A 20802-nucleotide genomic window follows, 5' to 3' on the forward strand; every position below is an offset into this window, starting at 1 on the left:
GAGAAGGAGACGATTTCTCCCTATCCACACCATGAATAATTTTATAGATCTCTATCATGTCTCTCCTCAGCTTTTTTCTAAACTAAAAAGCCCCAGGTGTTGTAGCCTTACCTCATAAGGAAGGTGCTCTAGGCCACTGATCATTGTGGTCACCTTGGTTGCCCCCTTCTGCACCTTTTATAATGTCTTTTTTGAGGCACAATGACCAGAACTACACCATAAGTAGGGAATTCTTCCTTTTCACAGCTGCTGCACATTGTGCTAACACGTTCAACGAGCTGTCCATCATGTCCCCAAGGACACCTGAGTTTTCTTTTCAAATGTGCACCTAAAATGCAATATATGATTGAGACAAGCTGTATCACAAAATTACACTCATCAAGTCTCAATAGTCAATTAGGCCTTCCAATTTCTGAAGGAATTCTTCCCTTTTATATCTTCCTTGATTTTACTGGTTAGCTATGTTGGCATCCTTCTGGACTTGATGATACCTTTCCTCCTTTTTAGTATGTATTCTAACTAGACTTCTGTTTTTGTTTAAGTATAATGCATTCTGGAGCGAAGTGACTGTCTTGATTTTCCCTTTCAGTTTTCTTTTCATCAGATTCCTCATTTTAGAGAAGTTTCCTCTTCTGAAGTTCAAATTGTCTGTGTTAGACTTCCTTGGTGATTCTCTACTTGCATATATGCTGAATTTGATCACACTATTGTCATTGTTCCCTAAAGGTTCCATGACATTGACATCTCTCACCATGTCCTGTGCATTCCTCTCTGGTTGGTTCCATGATCAACTGTTCTAGGGCACAGTCATCCAGCTTATCTAGAATTTTGGTCTCTTTGTCATTACTTGAATGTGAATTTACCCATTCTATGTGTGGGTTAATGAAGTCACCCAGTATCACAGCTCTGTTTCTCTTTATTGCCTCCCTGATTTCCTTCTGCAACTCCCAGTCACTGTCAGCGTTTTGAACAGGAGGGCGATAGTATGTTCCTAGTAACACATTTCCTATCAGGCCTAGTCTACGTTCTCCTGTGCTAGATGGTAATGTGGCAAGCCTGGACTTTGTGCTTTACTGGGTCACAGCTTGCTTGTGTGACCTTGAGCAAAGTGCAGAGTGTGTGTGAGAGTGAGTGAGTGAGTGAGTGAGTGAGAGAGAGAGAGAGAGAGAGAGGGAGGGAGGGAGAGAATCTGCATGCCTATGTAACCTGCTCCGTATAAATTATATTACTTCCCATTCTCCCAGGGATCATGTGAGCACAAATATCCTAAAGGCTGTGAAATAAGCTATAGGAGAGACAGCTGGGATAGGAAGAATAGCAGATGGAGAGAGCTAATTGACTAATGAGACTAGGGCTGTGATCCCGTGCACACTTACTTGGGAGTCGGCCCCATTGACTTGTTTCCAGGTAGTAGACATAGGTTGGTGCTGCAGGCTGTCTTTATGTTCTAGGATGTTGTTCTGCACCTTTCCGACCAAGTGTATGCTTCAGAGAGAGCTGCAGCCAGTCTCACTTGCTTGATGAGTGTAATTCTGTGAAACAGCTGGTCTCAATCACATCTTGCAGTTTAGGTGCACATTTGAAAAGAAAACTCGGCTGTCCTCAAATGTAATATTCGTAATGTGTGAAGCAGTCCTCAGATTGAGAGCTGCCTTATACTGAAACAGGCCATTGATCCATCTGGGCACAGTATTGACGATACAGATTGGCAGCAGCGTTCTGAGGACTCGCTCTGAAGGTTTTTCCCATTGCTGTACCTTTAATCCTTTAACAAGAAATACCAGAGGTTGAACCCAGGATCTTGTACGTGCAAAGCATGTGTTCTAACATGAAACTTTGATCACTCTTTTGTTAAGGTGCTTTCAGGTGACATCTGATTATGATTCTTCTGACCAAAGCGTAATCTCAAAGTAACCTGACATTTCAAAGGTAACATCCATTTATTCATGTAGCTGCTCACATGCTGCATTGTCGTGCAACAGCAGATAGAATCTGTAAGTGGTGAAACAGGCGAGTGAGGCGACATCTATCCACTTCTCTCTGATTGCTTGGGAGATGCAAAATGAGAAGTGTACCTGTCACTTAGGATTATAGCAGACAGGAATGAAAGATGATAGTACCCAGAAGTAAATGTGACATTTGAGAAATGCCTATAACTAGCAGTAGAAAGAGCTTGAGAAGCTGGAGGATGATTATTGCTGCTATGCATTGTTCATGAGCTTACCTGTGGCTTTTGACTGGCCATTGAGGTAAACTTGACTATTGATGTGATCTTCTTAAGTTCTGAACAATTCAAGCCCGTGCATTAAGCATTGTCCAATCTCTTCCCCCACTCCCAATATTACAGAGGGCTTCATTTGATGATTTTATTGCGTACTCTGTGTGTCTCTTTAGCATCACTTCCCTATCCAGAAATGGCTGCAGGTACTTGATTTTGCATGGGATATTGCAAGACTTAATTTGAAGTTTGCAATGCATTTTATTCCCCCTGGATGCAAAGTGCTTTTTATTAATAATAAGCATAAGCTATTATGCAAATGGTGCTTGAGAGAAGACATTGGAAGTCTGTAAAGTATTTTCTTACTCCCGTGTTGAATAACAATTTCCCTGGTTCATGCCCAAAATGTTACTGCAGTTGCATCCAGAAATAATCTCATTAATATAGCCCTCTTCCTTAGCCAACAACATAAATCAAAAGGAAGTCTATTTACTGTTTACGCAATTGTAGTTGTAGGCTATATTTTTCAGACTTCTTAAAATTCTTTTCTGAAGTTCTTCACAAATTGTGAAGTTGTGAAGTAGTTCTTCACAAATTGTCTTTTCTCTGTGTCCCACCCCCGTGTCCTGTGATAACTCCCCATGCAATCTGCTTTGAATCTAGCATCAATTTAAGTCTCCTGTGTTCTGTGTTATGTTGTTACTATTTTGTTTTACTCATACCTTTATTTATTTATTACATTTATAGACTGCCCCAGCCAAAGGCTCTGGGCGGTGTACAAGTTTAAAAAGAAATAAAAACAAACACCATTTAAAACACACCGTTTAAAACAATATAAAAACAATTTAAAAACCAATTAAAATACTAAAAATTTAAAAACCTTGGAAGGCCAGGCCAAACAAGTAAGTTTTTAAGGCTCTCTTGAAGGCCAACAGCAAGCCTAAACTGCAGATATCTGCCCGGAGTGCATTCCATAGTCCAGGAGCAGCTACAGAGAAGGCCCGGTTCCGAGTCACCACCAGACATACCAGTGGTAACTGGAGACGGACCTCTCCAGATGACCTCAGCGTGCAATGGGGATCATACTGAAGAAGGCACTTTATAAGGTAGCCCAGACCCAAGCCGTTCAGGGCTTTAAAGGTAATAACCAGCACATTGTGTAATTGCCCAGAAACATATCAGCAGCCAGTGCAACTGTTTTAAAACAGGCATAATATTGTCTCTCCGGGTTACCCCAGAGACCAATCTAGCTGCCGCATTTTGAACTAAATGATGTTTCCAAACTTCATACAAAGTTCCTTCAGCCTGTCATGCATATGTGATGTTTCCCATTCCAGGCATCATCTGTATCCCTTTAGCCGGCCATAATGCACACTTCCCCTTACCCTCCCCTACCTGCTGGAGCAGAAAATGAGGATGATCATGTGGGATTGAAAACAGAAGCAACAAAATACAGTAACAAACTCTGAATATACTACATGTCTAGTAAAAGCGTGTAAATATATATGGCTGCAGTCAGGTAAAGAGCTATCAGTCGCTGTGACTCAATAATTCAAAATGTATATCTCTGATTACAGTCTAAGAAATGTTTTGCTAAAAAATCGATGACTTCTGAAAGGTTTTGCAGGAACCATTTGAGGAATTTACTCTCTCTGTTGGCTTAAGTCTTACAGCTCCTGCAATGCCTTTAATGCTTCTGTAGTTCTAAATGTTCAATTGGAGACTGGTTGAGTAACCTGTTGTGAAGAATGTATGAAATGTGAGCAATACTAGACCACTTATAACAGCAGGATTTGTCAGTGTCGCAGATATCACTGCGCCTTTTCATTTTGTAATGTAGCTTTGATCATCATCATCCTGATTTCTGCATCTTCACTGGGTAATATGCTGACTTCCCTGGAAAGGTGAATAAAAGCTCGTATCTGATGTGAATGTCAAAATCCAGCTGTTTGCCTTGTCCTCAGTTAACTCACTTGTCCCTGAATCAGAAATCTAATACAAATATTTAATTCATTTTGTGTGTGTGAACCAGAACCAAACAAGTTCCCAGATCATTGCTGGCCAGAACTAGACAGAGATAAAACAATGCACTTAAAGAGTTCAGAGTGCCTTGCATAGCTCAGTAATTTTTGTAACAGACCTGTAGAGGAGGCCAATGCAATTATCCTGCCAGTATTATTATTGCTAATATTGCAAGTGAGAGAGAAAATAGTGTCATTCATCATAAAAGCTTAGTTGCAACTGACCTTGAAACATAACTAATTCACTAAAAAGCATGATTTCTTGATTATATGCTTACTGGAGTCTGTAACCTCTATTTTAAGCAGATTACAGTCCAGTTCTGAGCACCAGGTGGCAGCATTGATACATTTATTGAAAAATAGATTTTTAAAGATGCATCCTTGTTGATGAGGAAGATGAGCCCTAATTAACAACTTCTTCCCCTGAAGACCTATTTGTCTCACAAAAGCAAATATGCATAACAAACGGAAGGTGAACTTAAGCTTCTTACAGTTTCCCTGGGTAGTATTTATAATTAGTTGATACTTATACATTTTCTAGGACCTTGCTGGCAGTGCTCACACACAATAGATCTGAGAGATGCAAAAGAAAGTATTTCTTTGTACAAGTAATGTGTGGGGCTTGCTGCCACAGTATATGCTGATGGCAACAGGTTTAGATGACTTTAACATAGAATTAGACAAATTGATAGAGGATAGGTTAATCAGTGGCTGCTAAAACAATAGCTAAATGAAATCTGGACTTTTCAGAGGCCGTATGCCACTGGTTCTGAATGGCTGGGATGGTTGGTGGTGGGGGGCAGTGAGATATTACCAAAGTTACGTTGTGTATCACAGCCCGACCTATCACAGCTCCTGCTCACAGTAGTTATTCCGAATCAGACACTGAGGAGGCAGAACGAGCTCCAGCTCTGGATCAGGACACAGGCCAGATTCTGAGAGAACTCCAGAGTTGGAGTCTCCCAAGGGAGCTTCCTTAGGGCCTGAGCTCCCTGAGGTAGCACCCTCGACAGCCAAGCCCATGGCAGAGCTGGCCTCGCTCACGTTACCACACTCACCAATATCTGAGTGCCGGGAACAAGGTCTGGAGCATCAGACAGAGCAGAGGGTGAGTGCTAGACTCCAGAAGACTGCCTTTTAAAAGGCTTCTGATTTCTAGGCAGGGAGGAATAGGCCAGAAGGAGCAGTCTGAGGTCGGAGGAACTTAAGGGCTCAGTCTGTTTCTGACTGGTATCCAGTCAACTTGCTCCCTGACTGGTAGTCAGTCAGACTTTCCATGGCCCTGTGTGATGGCCTGGCCTGGCTTCTCAGGCAACTGGGACAGGACACGGTGGACTTTTCAGTTTAGCCAGTGTGAAATGGGATTCTAGATTAAATTGATCATTGGTCTGATAAGAACATAAGAACAGCCCTGCTGGATCAGGCCCAAGGCCCATCTAGTCCAGCATCCTGTTTCACACAATGGCCCACTAGATGCCGCTGGAAGCCACAGGCAGGAGTTGGGGGCGTGCCCTCTCTCCTGCCATTACTCCGCTGCAACTGGTACTCAGAGGCACCCTGCCCTTGAGGCTGGAGGTGGCCCACAGCCCTCCAGCTAGTAGCCATTGATAGACCTCTCCTCCATGAAGTCATCCAAACCCCTCTTAAAGCCATCCAGACCACATCCTGTGGCAGAGAGTTCCACAAGTGGATCACGCGTTGTGTGAAAAAGTACTTCCGTTTGTTGGTCCTAGACCTCCTGGCAATCAATTTCATGGAGTGACCCCTGGTTCTAGTGTTGTGTGAGAGGGAACAGAATCTCTCTCTCTCTCTCCACTTTCTCCACACCATGCATGATTTTATAGACCTCTATCATGTCTCCCCGCAGTTGTCTTTTTTCTAAACTAAAAAGCCCCAGGTGTTGTAGTCTTGCCTCATAAGAAAGGTGCTCTAGGCCCCTGATCATCTTGGTTGCCCTTTTCTGTACCTTCTCCAGTTCAACAATGTCCTTTTTAAGATGTGGTGACCAGAATTGTACACAGTACTCCAAGTGTGGTCGCACCATAGTTTTGTATAAGGGCATTATAATATTAGCCGTTTTAATTTCAATCACCTTCCTAATGATCTCTAGCATTGAATTTGCCTTTTTCACAGCTACCGCACATTGAGTCGACACTTTCAACGAGCTGTCCACCATGACCCCAAGATCCCTCTCCTGGTCCGTCAATGACAGCTCAGATCCCATCAGCATATACTTGAAGTTGGGGTTTTTCGTCCCAATGTGCATCACTTTACACTTGCTAACATTGAACTGCTTTTGCCATTTTGTCGCCCAATCCTCCAGTTTGGAGAGATCCTTTTGGAGCTGCTCACAATCCGTTTTGGATTTCACTACCCGGAAGAGTTTAGTATCATCTCCAAATTTGGCCGCATCGCTGCTTACCCCTGCTTCTAGATCATTTATGAATAAATTAATCTAGCAGGGTCTAAATTAATCTAGATTGATTAATAAATAAATAAATAAATAAATCTAGCAGGGTGTGTGTATGTGGGGGGAGGGGGGAGAGTGCATAGACATGCAAGTGCACAATAGCCTTGCTGATTATTTACATGAGTAGTGTTCTGTTGACTGACTAGAAAAATCTACAGATGTGCCCGCTCTCCCAAACAAAAAGCAAAATGTCATTTGGTGGTACTTCTACAATGACTGCTACTTCAACTTAGCCTTTCTTCAGAAGTTCATTTCATAGTGTGTATGTGTGCTGTCTGTGTTAACTCCAACTCTTTTACTACACACACATTCTGTGCAGTTCTGATGGCCTAGGAATCTTGGAAGCTGCTTTCTAGCAAGTCAGATCAGGTCCATCTAGCTCAATACTGTCTGACTTGTAGCAACTCTCCAAAGTTTTGGAGAGGAGTCTCTCTGAGCCCTGTCTGGAGATGCCAGGGATTGAGTCTGTGGCCTTCTGCATGCAAAGCAGTTGCTCTACCACTCATTTTTTTTTTCATCTGTGTGCGGAGTGAGTTTTGTTCTGGGCAGCAGTATCAAGGCTGTGTGTGCGCACATGCCTTTAGAGTTGGGACTTCCTGATTCAACTTGAGCGGGACTTAAAATTAACTGAGCGGACATTAAAAAAACTCCTGAGCATGCATGCCTTAGAGGGAACACTGAGCTATGGCCCCCATCCCCTAAGGGGCGTCTCTTACATCAGACAGTACTTACATATCGTTACCAAGGTTCCCTGTAACAGGGATTCCCAGATGATGTTGACTACAAGTCCTATCATCCCCAGCTGCAACAGCCTTTGGCTGGGGCTTATGGGAGTCAACAACATCTGGGAAACCCATCCAAATGCAAATCATGGTGAATTCTGCTTAGCAAAGAGGGCAATTCATGTGAGTTACTGCAAGACTGGCTCTCTAGCCCAAATGGTGGTGGTAAGCTAGAAAGGCATATAGGTTGTTGGCAGTGGCATAAGAAATAAACTTGAAACATTTTTTGTTGTTGTTTCTGTGCACAGCGGTAAAAAAACAAAGAGGATCCATCTTGTTTAGCAAGAAATGCTTTCCTAGACTCTAGAGTCCTTTCAATGATTTAAGTCATTTCTCTGTGACTGGAGAGCAATGTCTGTGGTCATTATTTGCTGTTAAAATAATCAGTAGTGTGTCTTGGATGACAGGCTGCATGACATATTTATAGTGCGATAGTCTTAGTATGACATTAGTGGGATGAAAGAAACCTACTCCTCTTTCTGTGTACCTGCTTATACATGGCTGTAGGAATGTAGACTGTGGAGGGATTGGCATAGGAATAAGAGGCTTGCAGTATAGCTGAACTTCAGCTCTTCTCCTACCTTCATCCAGCAGTGGCTAACTCTGCAAAGTTGTCTTGAGGATAAGAAACTTGAAGGAGTGATGTATGAAGATTTCCAGAGACACCTTGGGCTGCTTGAGCTGAGACTGCTTTTCATGTTGGGTTTCCATATACATGTTCTGAAGAGTTGCTTTCCTTACATATATACCAAGGAAAGTTATCTGGGAAATGGTCCTGGAGGTTTACTTGAAACTGACTGACGTTTAGGACTGCATACAGTAATTCTACAACAATCTCCCTTACCTGATATGGCTGAAATAAGTTAGGCTTAAGAAACTTTTTCCATACTTCAAGTAGCTGATGGATTTTAGCAAAAGGAGACGGATTGTGAGGTGCACATGTAAAACTATCACGGCGAGTCATCCGTTCAGATGTAAAGTGAAAATGTCACCCTTCGATTTGGGATGGAAACTATCTGTGCACAGGCCTATGAGAACAGAGGGCTCAATAGAACCAACCTGACAACAGACCTTCGGGATGACATTAGCTTTCATACCACTACAATATGATACTCTTTTTTGTTCCTGTGCAGTGAAATATTCCCTTGTAGCTCAAATTCAAATCTGAAAGACATCAAAGTATAATATGAAACAAAATGGAAGGCACTGCAAGTGTCTGGGAGAAAATAGAGAGAGACGCATTACTTTGTAGCTTCCTCTCTCATGCCAAAATTGCAACGCCACAGAAGTCAAGAAGCCACAGTGGGTGCTTTGGATCCCCTTGGTAGGTTAGATTGTTTTTCATCTAGAGTGTTTCTAATGTCTTTTCCCTTCAGTATTAAGGAATAATATTTAAAAAAGCACACCCTAATATAAGAAAATTGTGTGTGTGTGTTATGAAGCGTGAAGTTCCATAAATATTTATGCCGAACTACCAAAAAAAAAAGGTTGACAGTTCTTATTTTCTTAGCCATATTGGGGTCATTTTGTTGTTTTTGACCACTGGGATTAAAGAGCACACATGAGTTTGTGCCTTCTCAGAATGACATTTGGATATTGGCACTTCTCCTTGCACTCTTGATGAGTTTATAAACTGACTTCATTTCACAGGCACTTCAGAAATTTGTTGCATGGAATCTAAACTAATAAATAGGATCTTATACCTGGCTGGTCACAAATCTTATTTTGTATAGCATGGTATAGGTGGCTAAGGAGGGTTTTTGAAACATTTAAGGCTGTCAGAAATCCTATGCAAAATGGAAGTAAGTCCTACTGAATGCATTGGGGTTGCTTCTGTTGTAAATGTGTGTAGGATCAGACTCCCAATGAATTACATTTTTCTTTCCCAAACAAGGACATTGTGAGCTTTCAAAATCTAGGAAAATATCTATAGATTGCAATAACTCAAATTGATTAAGAGTGAATTTGAAGGATGAAAACTCATTGTTTTCTGTACAATTCATTGATTTTTCTCACAACCCTTATAATGGATTTTTGCATATTTTTCAGTCGGATCAAAATTAAAAGGAAATAATAAAGAGGAATAGGGATGTGTTTCTCCCCCAGATTCTGGGCTCAAACTAAATGGTCAGGGTAGAAGTATTTCTGGAGTAGTCGGTCCTACTAGTCCTTTAATGGAGTCAACACTGTCATGGACATGACAAGAAATTTAGGACCAACAAAAGGAAGTACTTTTTCACACCGTATAATCAACATATAGAATTCTCTGTCACAAGATGTGGCAACAGCTGACAGCCTGGATGGCTTTAAGAGGGATTTAGATAATTTCATGGAGGACAGGTCTATCTGGCTACTAGTCTGAGGGCTATAGGCTGCCTCCAGCTGCAGAGGCAAGATGCTTCTAAATACCAGTTGCAGGGGAGCAACAGTGGGAGAGAAGGGACATGCCCTCAGCTCTTGCCTGTGGACTTCATAGGCATCTGGTGAGCCACTGTGTGAAACAGGATGCTGGAACTAGATAGGCCTTGGGCCTGATCCAGCTGGGCTGTTCTTATCTTCTTATCCCACTGTGCTGCCACCATGTGTCATGGCCCAGTCTCCACCAGCCCCGTGTTCTTAAGCTTCACTGCTGCCACCAAGTAGACTTTTTTTTATCTTTCTGGCTCTGTCTACTAAAATAGCCTTCCAAACCTCTTTCTCTTTCAAAGTTAGGTAGGGTGGAAAGGCTTCTAAGCGTGCAGTGGGGAAACAGACAAGCTCTGCATTTTTTAACTTCAAAACAATAAACTTTACTTTAAAATAGTCCAATTCAGAACAATAATTATTTTGGAAAATTTTGTATAAAACAACCATATGAGCATAAGGAATAAATAAAACTAGCTGGGCCAGGCGCAGAGCATCTGCACCTCCTCTGGCCCGGCCGGCCTGCTTCTCTCTCCCCCCCTCCCGCCGGCGGGAGCAGCCCGCTTCTTGCCCCCCCTCCCGCTGGCGGGAGCAGCCCGCTTCTCGCCCCCTGCCCGCCTGTGTTATCTGGCTGGTGGGTCAGCTGAAAAAACTGGCCTGTCACCATCTCCTGCCTGCCAGTCAGTCAATTGCTGGTGGCTGCGCCAGGCCCGCAGTGACCTGCTGCTCCCGGTGGCCGGCCCAGCCCAACGCCACCTGTTCCTACTGGCCGGGTGGCCGCTGCCTGCTCCCGCCAGCCGGCTGCCCACTGGCGGCTGGCATCTCTATTTTCTCCCTGTTGCTGATTGGCAGGTGCTTGCAAACTATCATGAGAGCTGCCATGCATGAGAGTAGCGACAGGTATGCCTAGGAGAAATAAATATATAGATATGAGAAAAATGCATTCAATCTATCCTGCACTAATACCTGGCCCTAACTCTGAGCCCTTACCAAGAGTCCTTGCAATCACTCAGGGGCATAGCAAGGTTGGAGTGGGCCCAGAGGCAACTTTTAAAATGCCCCCCTTACTGAAGCTCAGCTCATGAAGTAAAGAAATCTTGAATGAGGCTGAATAGTGTTAACAAAAAGCATAGTAAAATACACACACATACAACCTATGTGCCACAATAGAACATCATCCTAAATTATTTTTTTAAAGGTTTTGTAAATTGTGGGCGATGCAAGTCATTTAATGGTACTAGAGAAAGGCATGCTGTTCTGGTAGCTCCAGGTCTTAACACTCACATCAATTTTGTAGGATGAAAATAACTGAAGGAAGCCCGGGTGGGTGCGTGGCTATGGGAGTCAGTCATGTGACTTGCCGCTGCCCCCCCAGTCAGTGTGCCCCCAGACAACTGTCTCCCCTTGCCCTATTATAGTTATGTCTCTGCAGTCATCCCTAGCACAGCTTCTGCAGCAATCCTGGGTTGTCTCTTGCTCAGTCTCAGTTCCTGCTCTTCCTTCCCAGTTCTGGGGGTTCAATCCCAGACTGTTTCTCCAGCTGCTTTAGGAGTATTTCAGTTCTCCAGAGAGTCACAACTCTGTCGTAAATCTGTTAGCTTGGCTAACCCAACAGGATTTACAACCCCCTTCAGCACTCCCCCTGTGAGTTAACAAAGTAGCAGCGAATCTGCACGAAGGAAAATAAAAGGCTCACAAAGAAAATGAATCAAGTCCCCTGAACTGAACTAGGTACCCCCCTCTAACAATAACTGAGTAATAACTGAAAAGAAAACACAGAGCAAGGAATGAAAAGAACGAAGGACACCAGAACAAGGAATTAATGGAACAAAGCAGGAAAGCACAAACAAGGGCAAACTGGAACTTGGAAAAGTTGGGAATTCAAAATAGCACACGGTCTGCAGTCAGCGAAAGTTGCTAACGGCATCTGAGCAATTCACAGACCGCTAAATATATATGGCTCAAGGGAACCAGCAGCCAATCAGGTTTCCTTGAGTCAGCACTTCTGCTTCCTCTCTTGTGATCTCCTGCGCCTGTGTGACTCCCACTGAGCTTTCCTCTTGAGCCGTCTTCTCAAGACAGGTGAAATCCCAGCCTCCTCCTCCTCCGGATTCATGTCTGGCAGCTGTTGCGAATCCTCAGCTCCAGAATCTGGTCTCCCTGCCAAATCCTGTTGCTGTGCCTCTGAGCAGGCGAATCCTCCCGTTCCTGCTCTGACTCTTCTGAGTCAGAAGTCTGAGCCATGACATACTCTCGCAATGATTTCTCAGCTCTCTTTCCAGCACCAGCTCTCATTTTCTCAGACTGTGACGGCAACTTGTTCTCCTTGGACTCTCTTCAGCTTCCAACTTGCACTAAAACTCTGCTGGTGGCAGCTTCTTTATATTCCACTGTTTCCCTCCAAATTTTTTCAACCAAATCAATCAAAACAACTCAAGTTCCCTCCATTATTTTAAAATGTATCCAATCAAATCAACCCTTTCTTCCCTCCAAAATTAAACCAGTACAATTCTTCTCCCTCCAAAACCAAACTATAGAGCAGGAGCTGTGAATTTTTTTTACCCCTGCACATTTTTTAAAAAAAATCATAGGGAGTAAACAAAGCAATTGTAATACAGAAATCTTACATACAAAAAGAGGAGGTTCAGGCCTCATGCCTTCACACACTGCAAGGCAAAACCTGGTCTTGGGCACATCTTCAGACCTAGATCTCCTCTCATCTACCTTGGGGCCTCCTGCCTGCTGAGCATATGGCAATATTCTTTCTTTCTAGGCATCTTGAAGTAGGTGAGCTGGGGCCTATTGTGGTGCCCTAGATGGCTCTATCCTTCACTTTTGCTAAAGACTTCTGGGCAGTGAGGGAGTGGCAATAGCTCTGCACTGCTTTGTACACTGAAGACGGTCAGCTGTGTTTAGAGAGACCAAGCCATGTTGGGCCTCTCTGTGCCTCCCTAAGAAGACTGTAGACTCTTTTTTAGTCATACCACTCTACCGTTCCAGCACAGGTGGATGGATTAATTCTCTGGTCTGCCAAACCGTTTTAGAGTGGAACCTACTGGTTCTGGTTATCCCTGTCAGACCATATGGGTGTAAAGATCACAAGAAATAATGTCCTCTTCTCCCTCCGACCAATGTTTTCTCTAATTTTTTTTCCATCTGTGTGCGGAATGAGTTTTGTTTTGGGCGGCAGTATCAAGGCAGTGTGCACGCACATGCATTCAGATTGGGGCCTTCCTGATTCAACCTGAGCGGACATCAAAAAACATGTGAATGCACACATGTGCACACTCTTCCTTAGAGGGAACACTGCCTTCCACCCTTTTTTGTTTGTTCATCCAAAATGAGGCATTGACCGTTTGATTCCAACACCATAACAATTGTTGTAATACAGGGAATATGCCTGCTCCTGTGAAACAGTGTGAGAGTTGGGGAAGCACCGATTCTCCTGGTTTTCATAAGGAGTGGCTTTCATAAGATGGGATAGGAGTGGAGGCAGAAATTAGGTGTGAGATTGTGTGTCCACTAGCAACTGCCCATGCATAATTGTGGAAGAAAGCTAACCTCATGCATGCTTTGAGACTAGTACAAACATAGGAATCTGCCTTATACTGAGTCAGACCATTGGTCCATCTAGTCCAGATGACACAGCGGCTTCTCCAAGGTTACAGGCAGGAGTCTCTCTCAGCCCTACCTGCTGATGCCAGGGAGGGAACTTGGAGCCTTCTGCATGCAAGCATGCTAGTGCTCTTGCCAGAGCAACCCTGGCATATCTTACAGTGCTCACATGTAGTCTCCTATTCAAATACAAACCAGGACAGACCCTGCTAAGCAAAGAGAAGAATTCATGCTTGCTACCCCAAGACCAGCTCTCCTCCTTCTTAAAGTAATGCTGAGGAAAGACATTGTTGTGCTATTTGTGCTAATATATCACATTTTAATATGTTATGTAGAGATTGCCTCTCTCGGCCAGTTGTAGCCCGTCCTGTGAGGTCTTCTCAGCTGGCCCTCTTATTGTCTCAGGGCCTGGCGTAGTGTGTGGTGCCTGGGCCTTCTCTGTGTCCGTCCCTCTTCTTTGGAACACTCGTTCCTTCTCTGGCTGCTTTTAAGGCCCTTCTTAAAACCCATCTGTTTCACCAGGTGTTTGCCTAATAATTATTCAGTATTCAATATTCATTATTTGTTTATTGTTTATTGTTTATTACTGGGTATTGTTTATTAGGTATTGGTATTGTCGTTGTTCACTGCGTAGAGTCTTTGGAGGAGGCGATATATAAGAAAATTTAGATAGACAGATAGATGTAAACTTGAAATGAAAATGTAAAGTTTTTACCCTCTTTCTACCTAAAATGTTCATGGAATGTCTAAGTCACAAGAAAAGAAAAGAAACAATCTGGCTTGATGTGTTTCTTTTCATAGCAGGCAGAAGTTGTCCCCTGCTAACTGGGCACCTTTTTAACGTGGTGATTCTCTTTATTTAGCAGGGGGAGAGTAACTGGCCCTCTCTACCCCCAGCACAGCACCCCGCCCCCCAGCGACTGTTGCTGGTGTCTGTCTTACGTTGCTTTTTAGATTGTGATCCCTTTGGGGACAGGGAACCATGCTCTATAATAAAGTGCTAAGTGAGTATCCGTGCCTTTGGAACGTTGGGGTCTGCGTCCGTGTCTCCCTGGGCTGTTCTGGGCCTGCGCGAAGCGCAGGCCCAGAACAGCCCGAGGGAGACACAACCGCCGACACCAGGCAGCCATGCTGCTGCTGGAGGAGTTCCGAGCAGGAGCTCCCTGCCGGGAGCGGTGACAAGGAACGGACGGAGGCTGCGGGGCGTTGCCGCATTGGGGATAAAGGAGAGGCAGGCGGCTTGGGGGGCTCTTTCTCGGCCAGGCCCGACTCCATCATTCGCACCAAGGACGGGCCCGCGGGCAGCCTGGCTCCCTCTCATTAATGCTGGGCGGGCGGTGGGGGGGCAGACAGAGGAGCAAGGCAGCTGTGGCAGCCCTCGGCCCCGGCCCCGGCCCCGGCCCCGGCCCCGGCCCCGTAGCAGCGTGTTAGTGGCTGCTGGCGAGGAGACTGGCGAGGAGGATCCCTCCTCGGGGGACCGAGAGGTTGCTGACGGAGGGGGCCGAGTTGGGAGGCTGCTTTGCTCGATCCCAGTCGCGCCCGGCGGCTTTTCCGGCAGAGGCGTCTCTGCCGACTGCAGAGATATGGTCCTGGGGAGGGAGGCCTTAGGTGCAAGGAGGGGGCTGCAAACAGAAGATGGGGGGCGGGGTCAGGCTGGCTCTGCTTGCAAGCATGCTCAGCGGCTGCTGCGACTGAAGCGCTCCCCCCCTTTGGAAGCCAGCCCCGCCTCCCCCCCTGCTGAGCATCCCGTCCAGGTGCTGCCAGGGAACCCGTCCACCAAGGCAGTGTTGCGGGGGCGGGGGGAGGTCAAAGGGCACACAATGCCCGCGGCAGTGTTTGGACGCCTGCTGCGCCGAGCCGCGCTGCACCCTGGCGGTCGGGCAGTAGCAGCCCACCTCCTTCCGCTGCTACCTCTTCAACTGCATCTACCGCAGCCGCACCGTCTGCCTCTTCTCCCCGCAGCACGGCTACAGCAGCTACTACCTGGAGCCCTGCAGCAACCCACCAAGTCCGGATAAGAAGGGCCTTCCATCGCAGCCCCCTCCGCTGTCTCCGAGCTGGAGTTTGGTTCATTTCTTAAAACTGTATTGAAATGTGCCCTGAAGCTCTGCCTATGGTCCTGGGGAGGGATAAGCATTTAGCACATGCCCAGAGGGCTCTGTTGTTTTGCACGTTCCAGGGTGAGTCCCGACTTTGAGAACGGAACAGTTTGAGAAAGGAAGGAAAAGGACAAAAGAAACAAGGAGGGAGGGAGGGAAGGTAGGAAACAAAGAAGTAAGAAAGGAGGGAAAAGGAAAGAAAAAGAAGAAAAGAATGAAGGGAAAAGGAAAAAAAACAGAAAAAAGGGAGGAGCAGCCAACCACAAAGAGCGAGCCCGTTAAAGAAAGAAAAGAGAAAAAGAGAAATAAAAAAGAACGATGGGAGTGAGAAGAGGTGGAAGAAAGGAAGGAAAGGAGAGAGAGAGAGAGAGGAAGAGAGAAGAAAGGAAGGAAAGGAAACAGAGGGAGAGAAAAGGAAGGAGTGAAAGAGAGAGAGAGAAAAAGAAAAAAGGAGAGGAGGGCGAAAGAGAGAGGGAGAAGGAATAAATGAAACAACAACAACAAGAAAAAAGGTCCTAGCGCCCGTTATTTTAACGGGCTTAAAAATACTAGTCTTATATATTTGTTGTTTCTCTGTGTAAACCGCTCTGAGCCATTTTTGGAAGGGTGGTATAGAAATCGAATGAATGAGTGAATAATTAATTAATTAAGTTTTGAGAAATAAAAGCTATTATGTTTCCTTATGATGATATCGGACTTCCTTATCATTTTGGTTGTGTTCTTCTCAATATGCTAGTAATAGGCCCATTCACATGTTATGTTCAACACTTGTATGAGTGAATAGTGTACACAGGTACAGATCTGTACACAGGTACAGTCATTCACATATTATGTTGAACGCAGGTACACCTGTACACTTCCCTATCTTTACCATGCTTGAAGAGCCTGTAGTACCAGGTTCATTTTTAAAATGAACACAGGTACAATCATTCACACACTCGTACAGCTTTTAAAAAATTTTTTTATTTACATTTATTTATATTTTCATTATATATTACATTTATATTTGTTTGTTATTTCTCTGTGTAAACCACCCTGACTCATTTTTTGAAGGGCTGTATAGAAATTGAATAAATAATAATAATAATAATATAATATCCTGCGTTTCCTCCAAGGAGCCCAGAGTACATGCTTATGTTTATCATTCAACAACCCTGTGAGGCAGCTTAGGCTGAGAGATAAGTGACTGGCCCCGAGTCACCCAGTGAGCTTCATGGTTGAATGGAGATTTGAACTTGGGTCTTCCCGGTCCTAGTCCAACACTCTAACCACTATGCCATGTTGCCTCTCTGAATCAGGCTAATGTCCTTTTATAGGATCATGGTAGAACACTGGTTAGCACAATTGCAGTTACTTGCCCCATGGAACTATCTAGGGAGAGAAACTGCACATTACATTAAATGTGTCAGTGTGTACTTGGTCTCGTTTTTTAAGAGTAGCAGCTGTTTGGGGCCATCAGGCCTACAGTGCAGAGGTAGGGGCTATTTAACAGATCTTTCTTTGATTTCAGGAAAAAGTAAATGTTTTTTTAATATGTGCTCTGCGTTAGTAGCAGTTGTGTGCTCGTGTGCACATTCTAATGAGTACTGTACTTATAGTTGGTCACTAGATGGCGCTGCTTGCCTATCTTACTTTAAAAAGAAAAGTGGACATACAAGCAGTTCTAGAAACGGAGTGTGTGACAATATGGAAAGGTTGCACATACTTTCAGGCTCCCCCTTTAAAAAAAAATTGCACTGGCAACTATTTTATTCATTACAAGTCGCATATTTGAGAAACAAACACTTGCTCTGCCTTCCTCCTTTCAAGGCTCACAATTGCTCAACAAGATATAAATCATACCTTGCTTTCCTGACAAGAAAGGGGCACCTTTTAAGGAACAGCAGTTAGAAACATGTTGAACACTCTGAGCTTCTTATTGAAGTGTATCATTCTTTTTCAGGTTGCTTGTCTAATACGGGTTCCCTCTGAAGTTGTGAAACAGAGAGCCCAAGTTTCTCCCTCCTCCAGTACCTTACGGATCCTTTCCAACACTGTATATGAAGAGGTAAGATCACAGAAGTAGCTTTTAGTTAAAACTTTGGAACTGTGAATGCTGTTGTGAATGTTTGTTTGTGTGTGTGTTTAACAGTAATTATTATTGCAGTTTTAGTCAAGGAAATCAATTTTAGAAGTATTCTCTCACCGGCAACATGGAAAGCAGGCCTTTTTGCAGGGCCCCTTCACAAATGACACTTTTCCTACATGGTAATGATTTCCGTATAGGAAAAACACATGTGAACCTGTGGGCACTGCAGCCATGTGAGAAAACCATGTGACTATTTTGCAACTGTACCACCCTCTTTGAAGCGGATGTCGATTGTGGCTTCCACATCCTATACCATAAAAGCCTTAAGCGTGCAGCCGTGCTGCCCGTGTCTTTTTGGGCCGTTCTGAGCATGCGCGGAGCGCATGCTCAGATCGGCCCAAAAAGACACGGCCGCCCAGACACCGACGGCCATCTTCTTTTGAATATTGTGAAGAACGTCTAAGGGCTAAAATGCCCCATTAAATTGCCCCCGCGGCTGCCGCCGCCAACCGTCCGCCCCCCCTACAAGCTTTAAACCCCCACCCCCACATTTAAGGGCCAAAACGGACCTTGAAAATGCCCCCGTGTTTTCTCCAAAACGGCCCCTAAAAATGGCCACACGGCTATCGCCGCCAACCGCCCGCCCAGCTGCCGAAACCTGCTTACCCCACACACAACTCTCATTCCCGGGAAAACGTCCTTAAATCGTTAGCCTAGCCAACGTAGCGAAGGAGAGAGGAGCTCGCATGCAGACCTCCTCACTCCTGAAAGCCTCTTCCTGTACTGGCGCTTTGGATAAAAAGGACGCAAGAGGTGTCCTTTTCGGTCAAAGCGGCAGTACGGGATGAGGCTTTAAGGAGTGGGGAGCTTGGCATGTGAGTTCCTCTCTCCTTCTCTACTAACTATGCCAGGACGTGGACCCGGGGAGAAGAGGTCTCGGCAGCTGGGAGGGTGGGCGGTGGCATTTTGAAGGGCCGTTTAAGCCCCTAAACGTAAGAGGGTGGTGGAAGGGAGGACTCAACCAGCTGGGAGGGCGAGCGGGCGGCGGAGGGAGGGACGTGACGCAGGGCAGAAGAGGTCTCGGCAGCTGGGAGGGCAGAAGCTGGGTTGCTGCCAACAGCCCCAGGGACATGTTCAAGGGCCGTTTTTGCCCTTACACGCGGGGCTTGGAGCTTAATGTGCACAAGACAGCTTGGTCAGCGGCAACAGCAGGAGGTGTATTTCAATTCGCCCTTTCAGCCCTTACACGTGGCGGGGGGGGGGGAGGAGGACTCAGCCAGCTGTGAGGACCGACTGCCAGAACACACAGTTTCACAAGCACTGCAGCTTCCATTTCCTCACCCTTTCCCTGGCCAGCCAATCACATTCAGAGAAATCCCTCCCCCTTCCAAGTACGGGCGGGAAAACAGCCTGGATAAATAGCAACTGCGCGCAGCAGCCCAGTTGACTAACGGTCTCCACTTTGTCACCGTTAGAGCAGCTTATTTCGAGAGTGAAACACAACACTTACTACAGGCACTTCATTGCCAAAATTTACTCAAAACATCCAGGAGCGGCTTTCTATTACTGAATTTCAACCAGATACTGCCAGGAGCCAAAACTCCCTGAAGGGAGTCAGCACACCGACCGGGAGGGAAGCCCTCAGAACCAGAAAAAATTCATTTCCACTCACAGTGGAATAAGCATTGATCTTTTATTTAGCAAGCTCAAAAAACAGAGCACCACACGTTGATTACTACTGTCACCAAATTGCCAAGAGATACTAACGGGTACCTTGATGTTACACCAAACTCAAAAATCTCTGAGGGGAGACAGCACACCAACCTACACGGTAGCCCTCACAACCAGAGACAATTCCTTTCCACTCACAGAGAACTAACCTGCAATATTATTCTTAAAAAGCTGTGAAGTGAAAATTGATGACTGCACATTTAGTAGTTTAACACACACACCCCCCATAAAAAAGGGTGAAGGAAAAATAGGAGAAAGAGACAGATAGAGAAGGAGGACAGGAAACAGACTGCTTGAAAAATACAAAAAGAAAAGAAAAACCACGCTGCTTTAAATTTAGACCAGCAGCTGCAGCAAGATAAATTGACAGACTAACACTGTGAGTCTCCTGCCATTACTCTTTAATGCAACAGGAACAGTGAGTATCTGTCACCATCCATCAAAAAAAGGAAAAATAAAAAAACAAATATATATATGCTGGGGTGCAGAAAAGATAAAGGATAAATTTTAAAAACAAAGATTTAGAAACCACTTCTCACTGCTGCTCTAGGGAGTAGATTCAAAACTCAGTACAAAGTGAACTCACTGCACAACATATTTTAATAGAAAATACTTCTCAACACTGCTTTTGGGATTATACCCACGATAGATAAGACAGTGAGAAAATTGCCTAAATTGAGGAGGAAAGCAGAAGGGGCACAACACTCCAACATTTCAGCAGCTGCAAACAGAGGGGGGGGGAAGGAATAAGAAAGACATACACAAAAGTTAGCCCTGAGAACTACCCAAAGAGTGGGAAAATTATAATTACACCAGAACCACTGACTTCGCCATACAGGCCATACTATAACGCAGCAGAGCGCAGATTACAAATTACTCCACCCTAAACCACTTTGGCATAAATCCTCATCCCACTGCTCAGGGAAAAAAGGGGTAGCCAGAGCCTGCTTCAGCAAGCAAGAGACATAGAAAACCAATATTATTCCTGATACCAGCAACCTGAAAAGAAGCACATACCTTAAACCAGAGTTAGAAGTTTTAAAGACATCGTGATCAGGGTATTAGAAGGCCCAGAACAAGGAAGACTAATAGCAGGCTCAGAAAAAATATTCACCAAAAATGTGGTGTATAAAGAAATACTATAAGGGGAAGGGGGGGGGGGGGAACCAAGAAAACAAAAAATAAAACATAAAATTTAAACAAAAATTAGCCTCAGAATTGTAAAAGAACAAAAAAAGGGACAATGAAGAACAACAACACCAACAAACACAACAACAAAAAGGGAGATAAAGGATAGACACAAGGACAAGGGAGAGGGGAATAAAAAAGGAAAGAAAAAATAACAACAAAGAAAGAGAAATCGACAGAGAGAGAGTGAAACAGACAGGGGGAGAA

The 20802-nt window shown here is 44.7% G+C and overlaps 1 protein-coding gene across 4 annotated transcripts in view; it reads left to right on the forward strand.

Moving 5' to 3' along the window:
• Window positions 1-20802, forward strand: part of SLC25A26 (solute carrier family 25 member 26) — a 184957-nt gene that overhangs the window by 25662 nt on the left and 138493 nt on the right. For all 4 annotated transcript variants that reach the window (XM_053297812.1, XM_053297816.1, XM_053297813.1 and 1 more), the window contains exon 4: window positions 17551-17655. In XM_053297812.1, coding sequence (XP_053153787.1) covers window positions 17551-17655 — 105 coding nt within the window. The remainder of the gene's footprint in view (window positions 1-17550; window positions 17656-20802) is intronic.

The sequence above is a fragment of the Hemicordylus capensis genome, chromosome 2 (assembly GCF_027244095.1).
Source record: "Hemicordylus capensis ecotype Gifberg chromosome 2, rHemCap1.1.pri, whole genome shotgun sequence".
NCBI lineage: Eukaryota > Metazoa > Chordata > Lepidosauria > Squamata > Cordylidae > Hemicordylus > Hemicordylus capensis.